The 15,468-nt window shown below is 45.1% G+C and overlaps 1 protein-coding gene across 1 annotated transcript in view; it reads left to right on the top strand.

Annotated features, from left to right (window-relative positions):
- Positions 1 to 1,691: 1,691 nt before the first annotated feature.
- Positions 1,692 to 15,468, top strand: part of Mettl24 (methyltransferase like 24) — a 74,932-nt gene continuing 61,155 nt past the window's right edge. The window contains exon 1 of the mRNA XM_050138104.1: positions 1,692 to 2,145. Within this exon, the coding sequence (XP_049994061.1) occupies positions 1,798 to 2,145 (348 nt within the window). The 5' untranslated portion in view covers positions 1,692 to 1,797. The remainder of the gene's footprint in view (positions 2,146 to 15,468) is intronic.

The raw sequence follows: 15,468 nt of genomic DNA, 5'->3' as shown, positions 1-15,468 counted from the left end.
GAAGCTTAGACAAGCCAAATTCTTTGTTTAATGTCTCCTGTCGCTCAATGAGAAGGTTGTGATTCAAACTCAGTTCATGTAAATAATTACAGGATGTGAGACTGTCTCTTACAGTTTGTGTGAATAAAATGGTATTTGTTTATATTCCTTAAAATAGACTTTATCTGCAAGTTCCCTGGAGGTAAGCAAGTGGATATCTGATGAATATCTGTTTGCCTGCATATCTATCTATCTATCTATCTATCTATCTATCTATCTATCTATCTATCTATCTAATCTATCTATCTATCATCTATATCTGTTTGCCTAACCACCTACCATATTATCTATCTATCTATCTATCTATCTATCTATCTATCTATCTATCTATCTATCTATCTATCTATCTATCATCTATATCTGTTTGCCTACCCACCTACCATATTATCTATCTATCTATCTATCTATCTATCTATCTATCTATCTATCTATCTATCTATCTACCTACCTACCTATCCATCCATGTATGTATGTATCAATCTATCTATCTATTTATCTATCTATCTGTCTGTCTGTCTTCCAATCATGTGTGTATGTCTTCAAGAATAATGAAACCTTCAGGAGCCTGAGGACTGGATTGGCCAGGGAATGGTCAAGATTGGGTTGCGAAGTTCTGTGGCTGGAGGAAAACAAGTTAAGTGCTCTGTGACAAAGAATAAATTAAGTCTTCAGCTAAAAATGGATGGGCATTTCAGAGAGCAGAGAGCCTTATGAAAAAATCCCAAAATTTAAATGGGGCAGGGGTGAGAGCAGACTTCATACTCGGTCTCTGTTGTCTATGTTGCAGGCGGGGGAGAGAACAGACAACAGAGACAGCCTGCAGGGAAACATGGGAAATATATACGTGCATGTGTGTGCGTGTGCGTGTGTGTGTACCTGACCATAGTTTAAAAAAGCAAAGGACCCAAAAGAACCCAAATGTAAGTCTAAAAACCAAACTCACCCCCACACAGGTGGAGGAAAAGAACCCTAACAACTGAAAGTGGAACATCAACCCCGGGCTTCTAACTGTGAGCATTGAGGTCAAGGTGATGATGGCAGTACCAGCTGGGGAGCGTTTCTGCCCAGAGACAAATTTGTCCTTCTGCCTTGCTGCCAGGCAGCGGGGAGGTGCGTGTGTGTGTGTGTGTGTGTGTGTGTGTGGCTAAATTAATTTGATTTCCATCATGCCACGGTAACTTCTGTTCCCTCTTCCCCGGCTGTCAGATGTCTCAGCTGGCTTTCCCCTTCCCTTCTCCCCCACACATTTCATAACACACAGAGAAAGCACGGATTGGCTTCGGGCAGAATTTAGAAACGGAATAATTCTAATTTGATTCTTCTGCATGGAGTGCTATTCTCTGTCTCTCTCTCTCTCTCCCCCTCCTTCCTTGAGGGAGAGAAGTTGTAGACCTGAACATAAGTATGCTTTATTTTTATATCAAGCTTAATGGCACCAAACCGCTTGATAGAACTTTTTCTTTGGTGCATAACCTGGCAGCTCACCTTTCCCCCCTCCTCTGTGTCTAATAGTAACATTAGCAAATGAAACCAGAGCCCAGCACCCCAGGAACGTGTTCTTGCTGTCTCTCTGTGGCTGTCCCCAGGGTGCGCGCCTAGCCCACCACCCGTCGCTCTTCCTGCTGGGCAGGATAAGGTTACGCCGGGGCCTCCTCTGTGACAGAGTGGAAGGCGGGCCGACACTCGCCCGCTGGGGAGTTGCCACAGTTGGCAGCCCGGGGCCAGTGGGGACGCCTCTGTGCTGGCGTCCTGGAGCTGATGGTGGGATCCAGATTGCAGCCTGAGGCCAGGGTCCCCGTCATGGCCACAGCCAGGCCTCCCGGGCGCGGCTGCGGAGTCCTGCCCCGGTGGCTGCTCGGTGCTGCCCTGCTGCTGGGCCTGCGGCTCTGCATGGAGTTGCACCGGGCGGGTTCCGGACTCCCGGGTCTCCGCGTTCCCCCGGAGCTGCCCCGGCCGCACCTGCTGCCAGCACCCGACCCTCCGAGGGGCGCCAGGAGGAGGCAGGTGACCTACGTGCGCAGCGGGCGCCGAGCACTGCCCCGGAGTGGCGGGAGCACGACGCCTGAGCCGAGCTGTTGCGCCCCACGCGGGCTTTCCCGCAGGAAGGTCAGTTGCAAAAGGTGCAGACCCGGACTTTGGTGTTGAGCCGGCACTCAGACGGCGCTGGGGAGCCTTTGGCGCAGGCCGGTGGACCTCCCCACTGGGCCCTAGAGACTCTTCCACTTCCTTTTTAGTCTTTTCAACGGCCCCATTGACTGAAGTGGAATTGAGCAGAGTCCATCCACACCCAACCACTGCTAAGCGCCCAGTTTGGCAGGCCTCCTTCCAGGAACAGGGCACCCAGCAACCATACCCATCCCAGTGAGGGAGGGGGCGCTGCGTAGCAGTAAGGGAAAGCAAAGGAAGCATGGATGTCCTTGTGTTTTCCCACCCAGGCCTGGAGAAACCGGATGGGTAGATTCTGTGAATGACTCTTGCACCAGGTCTAGGTGATGGTGAGGATCTGCCCTCCCGCGTTCCCACCAGTCCCTACCCAGGGGTTGGGACTGGCACAGGGTGAGAAGACAAGGCCCCAGCACCGCTTAGTGGAAAAATAATTAGACCCTCCAGGGTCAAACCTAGGTTTGTGTTACATCACTGGCTAGGCTCTCTCTTCCTTACCTCGTTAACTTCCTGCCTCACGCTTCATTGAGTAGGTCAGTTTTAAGCTCTGGTTGTTGAAGCCTGGACTTCCCACCTTCTTTTGGGAGCTCATCATTTACGTGGTACTTAAGAGTGAAAAGACTGGGAACGGAATGCTGGAGCTTGCCAGACGCTTACGCCCATCGCCCATCACTCCTGCTTCCGGCCGCATCCTCTGAAGCAAGGCTGGATGTGCTGGCTAGAGTTGTCTCTTTTTCTTGATGGCATCTGTCCCGCCCCCACTTCTACCAATCTGCTCCTACCCCCGCTTTGGTTCTGTTGCCCCCTCTCCAATTCTAATAATCTCCCCCATTCTTCCAGGGCTTTCCTTCCCCCACTTCCTCTAAGTGCCTTGCCCTCCATCTTCCCATACGGCTGTAGTTACTCCATAGGCTACCCTGTTACCTTCTGGGAGAAGCACATATCTGTTTTCTGTCTCTAAAATATGCCTCCTATAGAAAGGTCTAGCGAGGCTTGCTTACTCTAAAAGATCCACTCCCTTCTCACGCTGCCCATGCAGTTCCCGTGATGCCGCGTTAAGCATTCACAACTCTTGTCAGGGGCTTCCACTAGATGTGGGGTCAAATGCTGAGAGCACAAACGGAATTCTAAGTGGCTGGGGGCCCAGCAAAGGAGTTCTATGTGATGCAGGCCTTGAACCTGTGAAGGAAGATCCGAAAAAGAACAAAGGGGGTATTTGGAGCTGGACGATGTTTTTGAAGAGCCTGGCTTCCTTTGTCCCTCTGCGGATGTCCTGAAACACTCCTTTCCCTTTCGGAGTCTTTCTCCGTGACGGTTGTCTGCTGTTCAAGGAGTCCCAAGGTTTTGTCTCCATAGTTGTTGGTGACTAGAGCCTGTTTTACAGCGTCAAGGTTTGGAATGCATAGACTCGGGTCACTGGATGTGTGTGTGTGTGTGTGTGTGTGTGTGTGTGTGTGTGTGTGTAGTGGGGTTCACCTCTATGCCCTATAGGAGGCTGGAGCAGAGACCCATTCTGGAAATGGAGGCGGGAAGTAGATGTGGGGGTGGCAAGAAGGGGAGGACATTGGTTGCGTTTGGAAGACACATGGAGAAGCAAGTTTATCTTTGGTGGACTTCAGAAAGGAGGTCCTGCTTCCAGACAACTTCAGACATCCTTCAGCTAGTTGGTAGGAAATGTCAATCAGACAGTCAAACATGTTGAATCCGGGGCTTGGAGGCAGTGTCCAGGCTGAATTAGTGATTTGGGATCATTGCATGCACGTGGTGCTACAGCTATACGATTGTGTGAGGTCAGCTGGGGGTGAGTGTGGCTCACGGGACAGGGGCCTGAGCGCCGGTGTTCAGTTATTATAACTAGATCAGAAAGAAAATGTAAGCACAGTGTCTAGCATGTTATAAACACAATATAACAGCTTTTCTTTTCTCTAGGTTGTCCCAAGTCTTCCGCCTTAGCTGTTTCTCAGTTGTGAACGATCATAGCTTGCTTGCATTCCTTTGCCATACCCCGAGTCCTGTTCTGTGCGGCCCATCTTGCCAATCTTCTGCTCTTTCCTACTACAAACGTTCAGGTCAAGGGTCATTTCTATCCATGACCATGCAGGTCAAGGCTCATCAAAAATCTACTGCTATTTCCATGCTGATCTGTCTGCTATCTGCAATGGCAACAACAATGCCTTCTGTGAGACTGAGTTGCTGTGTTCATGTGAAGACCTGAGAATTTATTTCAGGTGGAAGTGTTCTCAACTGGGAGGGATTTAATTACCCACAGTGACCCTAGGAAACTCTAGAGACACTAACATATGAAAGGTGAATACCGTTATGTCTTGTTTCTCAAGGGTGATTCTAAATAAATGCCATTGGTTAAATGATATAAGAAGTAGACTTACCACTGTTGTACATATTAAGTTCTTAGCCTCCTATGGAATCATTGTCCTTAGATTATCTTCTCCATGGTCATTTACTTATTTTAAGAATATATATTTCAATTTGTCTAGGCAGGATTCCGGATTTATTTCACTTCACTTGTCTTTTACAGCTGAGTTAAAATCGTCCTCAAAACTGGAAAGGCCAATTATTTTTTTTCTGACTTCTGTGTAACTGAAAGTTTCTCTCCTACCTGCCAGTTCCTAAATAATCACTCAGAGGCTTAATATTAATTACAAACTGTTAGTCTATTAGCTCAGGCTTATTATTAACTAGCTCTTACAACTTAAATTAATCCATTTCTACTGTTCTATATTTTACCAGAAGACTCGTGGCTTGTTACTTTACATCTTGCTTCTCCGACAGCTACTGACATCTTTCAGACTCTGTGTTCTTTTTCCTTGTATTCAGTTTGGCTTTCCTGCCTTGCTATATTCTGCCCTGCCATAGGTTAAAGAAGCTTCTTTATCAACCAATGATAATGAAACATATTCACAGCATACATAGGGGTGTTCCACATCACTTCTGGTAACAGAGTTCACCATCTTACACCCCTTTGGGGATAAACCTTGTTCCTTTTGCGCATTATAATACATGGTATAATTCAAGGTGAATGCACCATTGATAAACTAAAGTTGAGTTTGGAAGTTACCTGTTGAACTTTTATGTTTTATTTTACTATTTTAATTTAATTGCTTGAGAATACTGATTAACAGTTTGGCTCTGGGCAACTTCCATGTTGGTAAAAGAACACATTCTGTTCTGTGGGCAGCTTTCTGGGTGGTAAGATCCTGCATGGAATGCTCACAGGGTTGCAGAGTGTTTCTTGTCGCCAAGCTTTCTTTGCAAGAGCAAGAGTTATAAACATTCATCAATTATATTGTCACCTTAATCAAAGCTTCTGTTACTTTGAAAGGAAACAATCGAGAGAGACAGACAGAGACACAGAGAGATGGCACAGAGAGTCTTCCTGTAATTTGCTCTCTTTCCCTGTATCCCCCTTTACCAGGCTGTAGAACCATATAGAAGTCCTTTTGCACACCAGGAGTTTTAGCCTTAGAGCACTGGGAGGTGAGGATGGATGGGAAGGTGGGTAAGCACCGCCCTTTTAGATTGTGGCAATCTTGGAACCTGCCTATTTCTGTGAGCTACAGACTCCGAGCATCTCATCAGTGCTCTCAACCTCTCAACTTTGCACAGTGCGCCTCCATCAGAACATCTCTGGCGCCCCTTTCTCTGCTTTCTGTTTCCTGCGCGTTTCTGGATCCTGTTGTTGCTTTCTTATGATTCCTGTGGGCGAAGTTCTTGGGGGGATTTTTTTACAGAGGAGTATATGTGGCTTCTGTGATGTAGGCTTCTTATGTACTCTTGGGTGTATATGGTACCCCTTATCGGTTGGCAGCCCATCTACGAGGAAGCAGCTTTTTAACATCTAAGCCTTGCTTGTTCAGGAGAGCTTCACTCAGGACCAGGCTTCCAGGAGAAATGTCTTTTCAGAGCGATGTCACTTGGCATTTAATATTCTGGCAAGCAAAGTGACTTCTGAGTCACTGGGCTACAGAACCCAGCAATGTGCTGCCGTCTTGGCTGGTGAGTTACCGATCCTTTGGAGCACTCTGTGTGTGTGTGTGTGTGTGTGTGTGTGTGTGTGTGTGTGCTCTTTCCTGTTCTGAAAAACCATATGGCAAATGTGGGCTTGTTTCTTGTCGTCTTAGTTTTCTAATGCTGTAGCTGTCAGCAAGAAGATGGGGAAGTGTGTGTGTGGGTTCTCCCCTGTTTACCCAATCGCCTTAAGAGCCTTATTGTTCTCAGATTCCTTGATGGGTGGGTTGAGTTGCCTGTCGCACCAAGAGAAGGCATGTTTCCCCTGTAATCGCTCCCTCTTCCTGTATTCCCTTTACCACTCTGTATAGAACTAGTTCTAAATATGACGTCCTCTTGCACATCAGGACTTCCAATCCTCAAGCCCTGGGAGATGAGGACGGATGACAGATGGGGGGGTAAGCACCAACTCTTTTGATGGTGACAATCTTCGAACTCAGCAGTCATATCCAGCCCTTTCGGTTTTGCATATGTACCCATACTTCTGACGTACAGGGAGCAGTGTGAATCAGCCCTCTCCCACTACCCAGGAAGCTGAACATTTTCATTTGAAACAAGGTTGGTGGAGAGGATTTGAATGGGTTCCAGCAGAATGTGGGTGTGAAATAGCAGTTGCTTAGTTTCATTTCAAAAAGCAGGGTTTTATTACAGTTTTGATGTGCCTTCAGTGGGGACCAGGGCTCTGCCTCCACTCAAATCCTGCAGTTAGTTTCTTGGAGAGTGTTCTGTGGGCTGAAGGCTGCTAATGGAGGCTCTATTGTTTCTCAACAGCCAGTGGTGGAGATATTAGGTTTTTGGGTATAATTTGTGCGGTCCATTTTCTCTAAGGAGAAAAATGACCTGCCAGTTTTCTCGAATAGAATTGGATTTCCTTTTTCAGTCTGTGAAGAGAATCAGGGCCTCATAGTTAAACGGGAGACTGTCCAGGGTGGAGGGCCCTTGAGTTTTCCATCTGTGCAATGATAGCCTTGCATGCCTGTTTTTGAGAAGTTGGGCTCTTTGTTCTGTGATACCGGGGAAGTAACAGGAGCCTGCTTCATTTACCACGAGACAAGTCGCAGCATAGCAATCCGCCAGCAGTGATCAGCATTTTTTTCAAACAGCACCTGGGCCCTCTAGATATGTCACAGTGGACCCATCAGTGTCCTGTGGAGGTTTCTGGAAAAGGAGGATGGGGAAATTTGCTCTCCAACAAGCATTTTTTTTATCCTACTCAAGTGATTGAAGGAAAATTGAATTTTAGAAGCCTTGCAATTTAGGGGCATATGTAATTTAAACTAATAGCAAGCGATGCTGTTAGTTACTCAGGAGGTAAATCTAGCCAATGAATTTGAATCACAGCTTTTTTTTTTTCTGGTAGTGGGAACTGAACTCAGAACTCATACATTATTGGCAAGTACTCTATTACTGAGCCCCACCTATACCCTCTTGTAAATGTTTTAGGTGAGTTATTCAGTGGGCTCCAGCACTGAGCCCCACTTATATCCTAATGTAAACTTCTTTAGTTGGGGTACCCTGTGGGAGCCCACTTAGCATCCTCTCTATTCTTTTTATCTTTATAACCTCAGAAAGCATTTGAAGTTACAACCTTGAGCCAAATGCTTGCAAAATGAGCGGGTGGTTTTCCTAAAAAGTGACAAACAAAGTTAATACTTCTTAGCTCCTTGACAGTACAGCATATCCATACCATCTACAACAAAGGAAAAGGTCCCTTTGCACTGTCATTGTTAAGAAAGATGACGTGATGATGGTTGACCTTCAAAGTCAACTGGACTGGATTTCAAGTTATGCAGGGGGCACACGGGGGAGGGCATAGCTGTAATACTGACCCATATTGACACAGGATTTTTTGAGGTGGAAAGACCCACTCTGAATGTGGAGGGGGGCACTGTTCCATGGGCTGGGAACTAAGAAAGACAGACAAATCAAGTACCCTAGTTACCTTTCTGTTGCTGTGATTAAAACACCACAGCCAAGACAACTTGCAGAAGAAGGAATTTATTTGAGCTTATGGTCCTGGAGGGTTCAAGTCCATCTTAGAGGGGAGGAGAACGCAGCAGACTGTGGCAGAGATGGCCAGAGTAGAATGCTGGGAGCCCACCTCCATTATGGTAAGCACTGGGCAGGGAGAACAAAGTGCAGGGAAGTGAGGCTTCTTACACTCAAAGCCTGCCTCAGAAATAAAATTCCTTCAGCCAGGCCTTGTCTCCTGGCCTGGTGGTCCCCAAAGAGCACCACCAACTGGGGACCAAGAGTTCAAATGCCCAAGACTATGGGACCTAGCATTCCTTCTTCTCTGTTTCTTGTTCCTGATCTTCAGAGATGTGAGGAGTCCAAAGTCATGATCCTGTCACCATAAACTCCTCCATCCTGTTCTCTGTGTTTTCCTCATCACATTGGGTGGTACCCATGAAGGATGATACCCAAGAATGATGGTACTCATGATAGGTGGTACCTATGATGATATATGATGTCTGTGATGGATGATACCCATGACAGATGGTATCAACAGTGGATGGTACTCTCTGAAACCAGAGCACAACATACTTCTTGTGTTAACTTGCCTCTGTTGTTATTTTGCCCCAACACTGAGAAAATGAATGGATATAGATGAATCACTGAATCATCCAGGGCCAGAAGTGGATATTGGGGAGGGTGTTCATAAGAAAATATATTTAACCAGTGTAGCACTGTTTGGGTTTTATAACACCACACTCCAGTTTTTGTTTTTGGTCTAACTTAAAATAAAACAGAACGGGAAACAAAAAAGAAGTAAGAAAGTATGTTGGAAAAGGCTGGAGATTTCTCACTGGGTTGGAAGAAGAGTTCGGTTACTTCATTTTGAAGTAGGGGGCTGTTCAGAAGACCCCAGTTTTCAGATCCCATTGTCTGTCTTTCTGAAGGTCCACCAGAAGGCTCCCCTTGCTCCACTCTGGGGCTAGCTCCCAGATGTCCACTTAGAATCAGTCAGTTCTGAGCATTCGCTCTAAGCACAAGGTCCTCCCCTGAAAGCCATGCTTAGAGTAAGTTACCATAAACAGCTGAGCCCTTGCTGCTCCCTGACGACTCAGTATCATTTTTGCAGCTTTCCCTTAGGCTATTTGTTTCTCATATTTTATATTATTCCAATTGACCCATTTTGGAAATCTTGAACCTGGGATCTAGAAAGAGATTGTAGGGGTTTTGTTTTTACTGAACCCAGACTTTGTCCTCTATATATGTCCTGAGAGTTTATATAGTTATGAATGTCTCTAGCTATCTTCATTGTTTAATTATTTACCTGTTAATGGTATTCTTTGGTGTGTATGTGTTGTGTGTCCCTATGTGGAGACCAGAAGTTAATGTCTTATGTCTTCCTCTATTGCTTTGCCTTTTTGAAAAAATAAGGATTTATTTATTTTTATTTTCTGTGTATGAGTGTTTTGCCTGCATGGATATATGCATCACTTGCAGACTGGGTGCCTGAGAAAGCCAAAGGCATCGGATACCCTGGAACTGGGGTAACAGGCAGTTGTGAACTGCTAGGTTGTGGGTACTGGAAGTTGAATCTGGGTCCTCTAGAAGAGCAGCTAGTGTTCTGAACTACTGAGCCACCTCTCTATCCCTGGTCCCCCACCTCAGTTTTGAGACAGGGTCTCTTACTAAAACTGGTGTTCATCCATTGGCTAGACTGTCTGGACACAAAGCTCCAGGGATCCTTCTGTCTCTGGCTCCCTAGGCTGGAATTATCGTATGTGATCCTCAGCTTTCTGCGTGAGTGTGGAGATATGAACTCGGGTTCTCATGCTTGAGTAGCAAGCATTTTACCCACGGAACCATCTCCGCAGCCCCTGTCCACTATTATCCTATTCCCAGGTGGTATTCGGCAGAAAGCTGGCATCTGGGGCACAAGATCTTTCAGCCAATGGGATGAAAAATACACAAGATTCATATGTTGTGTTCCATCCGTTCTTCTATCCCCCGCCTCTCATTTTCTCCCTCCCTTCATTTCTTCTTTCTTTTTTTTTTTTTCTTTTTGTAAAAAGTTACTTGTGAGGACTTCTGGTAGAAAAGTAAATAGCAATAGTCGGCTCATTACCTCAATTCAGGTTCTCAAACCAAAACTAGAGTCTTATGATACTGATTTCTGTTGTTGCTGTTATTAATGCAGTTACTTTTCAAAAAACATCCAAATTATTGCTCAGCACATCTGGTCTGCATCTTTACAGCCTCCGCTTCCACTGGCTACTGTAGGATTCCTTAGTGTGAGGCTGCTTCTGCGTCAGTTAGGACTCTGGGGTTGTGAGTGACAGGCCCAGTTGAAACTAGTAAAACCAGAGACTGTTTGGAATGGTCTGAGAAGACAAAGAAGAGCTACAGAATCCAGGAGGGCTCTGGAAAACCAAACAGGGGCTAAAGTGAGCCTGACGACCCCTGCCATCCAAGTGACCCCTACCACAGACGTGGTGGGTGCCAACCTTTGTTTTGGTTGTACCTTTTCCTCCTCCTCATCCTGTGTTTGCAGAACTATCTAGTTTTCTAAGAAAATGTTTCCCTTTGCATCTGATATTCCTTTACGGGACCCCAGCGTCACCTCTCGCACATACCTGTGAGGGAGTTTGGATGGTAACTTACAGATAACTTGAGGATTACAGCGTAGCTCTGCGGACAGGGGTCTGGTGATGGGGATGTGGGAGGTGCGTGGCTCCTCTACCCAGTCTGTCCTAGCGTGGACTGCACCATGATACCCTAGTGTCGACTGCATCACTACACCCAGTGTGCAATCTACACTAGTATGTCTGAAGTGGTGCTCCCGCCCTTGGGTAGCTGTAAGCCAATAAATCTTTAATCAATTCCCTTTCTGCTTAACTAGCTAGAGTGGTTTCTGTTGTTTACGACAAAGAACCTTGACAGGTCAGTAAATTAGAGCTGGCTCTTTGGAGGGTTAGAACTATAACTTTCCCTTTTCGGTTTTGCCTGGGTCTGTTGAATTCAGGGCTTGGAACATAATGGGCTGAGTGAACTATGAGTGGAGGGATTTCTCCCTGACAAGATGATGACATTTAGTTTCAGATAACAAATTACGCAGATCTGCGTCTCATCTCCAGAGACACCAAACCGTGTTTCATAGCGCTATTTGCCTGCGGTAGCAGGGAGGAGGGGTCAAGTGCACACGGCTGCCACAAACAACAGCCCAGGCTCAGGGCTCACACTATTGCAGGTTCATTTCTGCATGGGCCACATAGCCCTTGTGGGTTGGATGGGTATGTGCCGTGCTGCCCTGTACTGTAACTGTCCTTCCCCTGGTGCTCTCTCAGGACACCTGGGTTCAGTTCCCAGCAGTCTCAAGGCAGTTCACAATGACTAGTGACTTCAGTCCTCGAGGTTCTGATGCCCTCTCTGGCTTCCCTGAACTCTTGTATGCAAACAAACATATGCAGGCATACATACATGATACATATGCACAAACATATGCAGGAATACATAGATATGCAGAAACATTTATACATCTGCATAAACATGCAGGCATACATACATATATACGCAGAAACATATGTAGACATACATGCATACACAGAACCATCATATGCAGGCAAACAAACATACACATAAATATGTTGAAAGGAACCCAGCCTGGAAGTGACGTATCTTTCTCTTGCACACAAAACCATGTCCAGAGTCACCCAAGGCCAGCAGTACCATCTTACCATATACCAGAAGACAGCTGGAATGTTTGGTGGGCAGGACAATGTCGTCACAGAATGTAACTCTCAATCATGCATGTCTATGTGGACACAGTCTAGGCATGTTCTGTGTCTCTGTTTTAAGCTGCTGGCTGATTGGTTGTTTGACAGTACTGAAGGAAGCACAGTCATTGGTTTCCAGGGGCTGAGATCTGGAATGAAGCGGCCGTCTATATATAGTAGCACTCTTCAATACAAACAGACTCACCGTGTAACTTACGAACTGTGCTGGAGCCAGTGCTGGAATCTGCTAGACGCAGTGATTCTTGTTGACATTGCTATGCTCACTCTGCTCAGAGCCTATGGACGAAGCCAATTATTAAATACGCCGTGAAAGCAAAGGACTGAAGGGATGGCTCAGCAGCTATGAGTGCTTGCTGCTCTTCTAGAGGACTGGAGTTTGCTTCCCAGCACCCATGTCAGGCAGCTCACAGCTGTCTGTAGCTCTGGCTCCAGGGGAATCTGATTCTTTCTTATGACTTCCAAGAGTATTAGCATGCATGTGCTCATAGTCACACACAGACACAGACACACATAAACACATGAAGACAGACACACAGACTGACACACACATACAAACAAACACACAGACACACAGACAGACACACACAGAGACAGGCACACAGATACACACACACGCACACACACAAACACACACAGACAGACACACAGACTCACACACACACACACACACACACATACTGAATCTCTAAAAGAGTGGAAGGCCTCTAGTAAGAGGAGTCAAATGTCATGTCTGAAACCAACATCACAGTGATCATCTTCTCATTTTTACTTGGAATTAAGGGAATGACTTCCCAGTGGAGCTCTAGAATGTGGCCACAGGTCAGTGGCCAGACTTGAAGCCTGTATGCACAATATGACAGCAAGCAATTTAGTTTATTTCTCATCTACTCTGAGTGTAGAACAGAGAGTCACTTAAACATCCTGCTTAGTAAAAGGCATGGCCACTCAGAGCTCAGAGTGACGAGGTTCCAGAAGTGGTCCCTCTGTCCGCTCTCTTGAGAGTGGCGTGTGGAAGAAGAAGAATACACGCGATCCCAGGATTCCTGCGGCATAGATTCATTCAAGTGCCGTACAAATACTCTGATAAACGTAGCTTGCCCGTGAGATGGACTTTGGGATTCTCTGGACTTCTATGTTTGAAGTCAAACCCAGAGACCTGGATATGTTAGGCCTAAAGATCCTATTTTTATGCTTGAGATCAGAAGGTTGAATTCTGCTCCCATACATGTTGAATGTGTGGAAGCACAAACACATACATTGAACAAGAGATGTATGTTTTCTGAATTTCAGTTTCTTTTCTTTTTAAGAAAAAAAAAGGTTGAAATTTAGTATTTTTAATTATGTATGAGTGTGCATGTCTAACTGTGGGTGTGTGCACACAAGTGCAGGTGCCCTCCAAGGCCAGGGGCAATGGACCCTCTGGAGTTACAAACCACTGTGACTGCCAGTTGTTGGCAGAGGCTTCTTGTTCATTTCCCTGTTGCCTAGACCCAAAATAATCACACAAAAACTATTCATTAAAACACTGCTTGGCCTATTAGCTCAGGCTTCTTATTAACTAACTGTTATGTCTTAAATTAACCCATTCCTATTATTTTGTATTTTACCATGTGCTGTGGGACAATGGTCTTGTACCCTGTCACTTTCATTGTTTCAATAAAATGCTGATTGGCCAGTAGCCAGGCAGGAAGTATAGGTGATTTGACCAGGCAGGAAGTAGAGGCAGGGCAATGAGAACAGGAGAATTCTGGGAAGAGGAAAGACTCAGTTTGCAGTCGTCATCCAACCGCAGAGAAGCAAGATGAGAATCCCTCACTGACAAAGTTACCAAGCCATGTGATTAATACAGACAAGAATTATGGGCTAATTTAAGATGTAAGAATTAGTTAATAAGAAAAGCCTGAGCTACAAGGCCAACTAGTTTATAATTAATGTAAGACCTCTGTGTGTGTCTTTGAGATGGAATGGCTGTGGGACTGGGTGGGACAGAAACCTCTGTCAACAAATGGTGACAGTGTGGACAACTGCATCCACATAAAACCTGAGTTTAAGAAGTGATGGAGGAGGGTCATCTGTCTATGTGTTACTCTCATTGGTTAATAAAGAAAACTGCTTGGCCTGATTAGGGCAGAATTTAGATAGGCAGAGTAGACCAAACAGAATGCTGGGAAGAAGGGAAGTGAGGTAGACGCTATAGCTCTCCTCTCCAAGATGGACGCAGGTTAAGATCCTTCCTGATAAGCCACCAGCTTGTGGTGCTACACAGATTATTATAAATGGGTTAATCAAGATGTGAGAATTAGCCAGTAAGAGGCTAGAGCTAATGAGCCAAGCAGTGTTTAAAAGAATACAGTTTCCTTGTAATTATTTTGAGTAAAGCTAACCGCTGGCCAGGTGGCGGGAAGCAGTCTGCTGTCTCATCACTACAGAGAAGGAATTCTAGACACAAAAGAACATGGTTAAGCATGGCTTCTTGGTAGCAGCATTTTCTCGGGTGGCTCTGTTTGCTAGAGGCAAATTCACCTCATTTAAGAGAAGCTTCCTGTCTCAGCTTTAGCTGCAAAATCTTTGCAGCTTTTTTAAGAGGTCCCAACACCAAATATATAAATGGTGTTTATGAATAGCTGACAGCATGCTTCTTGGTGGTGACAGGGACCTTGAAACTCCATAGAGTTCTGGCAATAAACATGGCTCCAGCCAGTACCTCCACCATGAGGCTGGACTCTCAGAAAGCTAAGAAATGGAATAGATCCAGCCATTAAAGTCATGGCTTTAATCCTAGCCCCATTGCTTAGCAAATTAAAGATTCACGCGGTCAGAAAAAGAGATATATAGTAGAGATAGATTCAAAGATGAAGAAAACCTCTGAACAGTTTACAGTGGGTTTAAAAATATATAGTTCATGATCCATACAAATGCAAAGTATTCATCTCTATATCACATCCCTCTTTAAATGTAAACAAACATTTATAGACAATATTTGGGAATTTAGGCATAGTTCTCTCAAACTGCTTCCTGCTTTTTGTTGGGCGAAGTATTTTGGTGGGGTTATGGAGACCTTTTGGAGGATCTTGATCCATCAAACTATATTAGTCTAGAAGGAATCCACAGGTTCTTATTCTTTGTGGAAACAAAAGCAGAACCTCTTTTCTAAAACAAAATATCCTTAGACCCAAATTTAAGTCAAGAGACCTTTAAAACATTTGTGTTGGTTTAGCTTAGCAACCCCTACAATGAAATGACTCTTTGTACTTAGCTCATTCACAGTCAAAAAATTTACAGAAAACACAATAATATGCATAATAAGACTCTCTGTGTATATTTCATCTTTATGTGGCCTATTATTCTTACTTTATTAGTTTTCCTATAAGTTTAATGTTTATTTTATTATCTTTATTCTTTAATCTCTGTCTGTACTCTTATATTATAATCATTTATACTCCTTTTCCTCTCTCTCTCTCTCTCTCTCTCTCTCTCTCTCTCTCTCTCTCTC

Source organism: Alexandromys fortis, unplaced genomic scaffold (genome assembly GCF_014885135.2).
Source record: "Alexandromys fortis isolate MF-2015 unplaced genomic scaffold, M_Fortis_MF-2015_v1.1 scaffold_14, whole genome shotgun sequence".
NCBI classification, from domain to species: Eukaryota; Metazoa; Chordata; class Mammalia; order Rodentia; family Cricetidae; genus Alexandromys; species Alexandromys fortis.
This window is presented reverse-complemented; position numbering and strand designations above follow the sequence as displayed.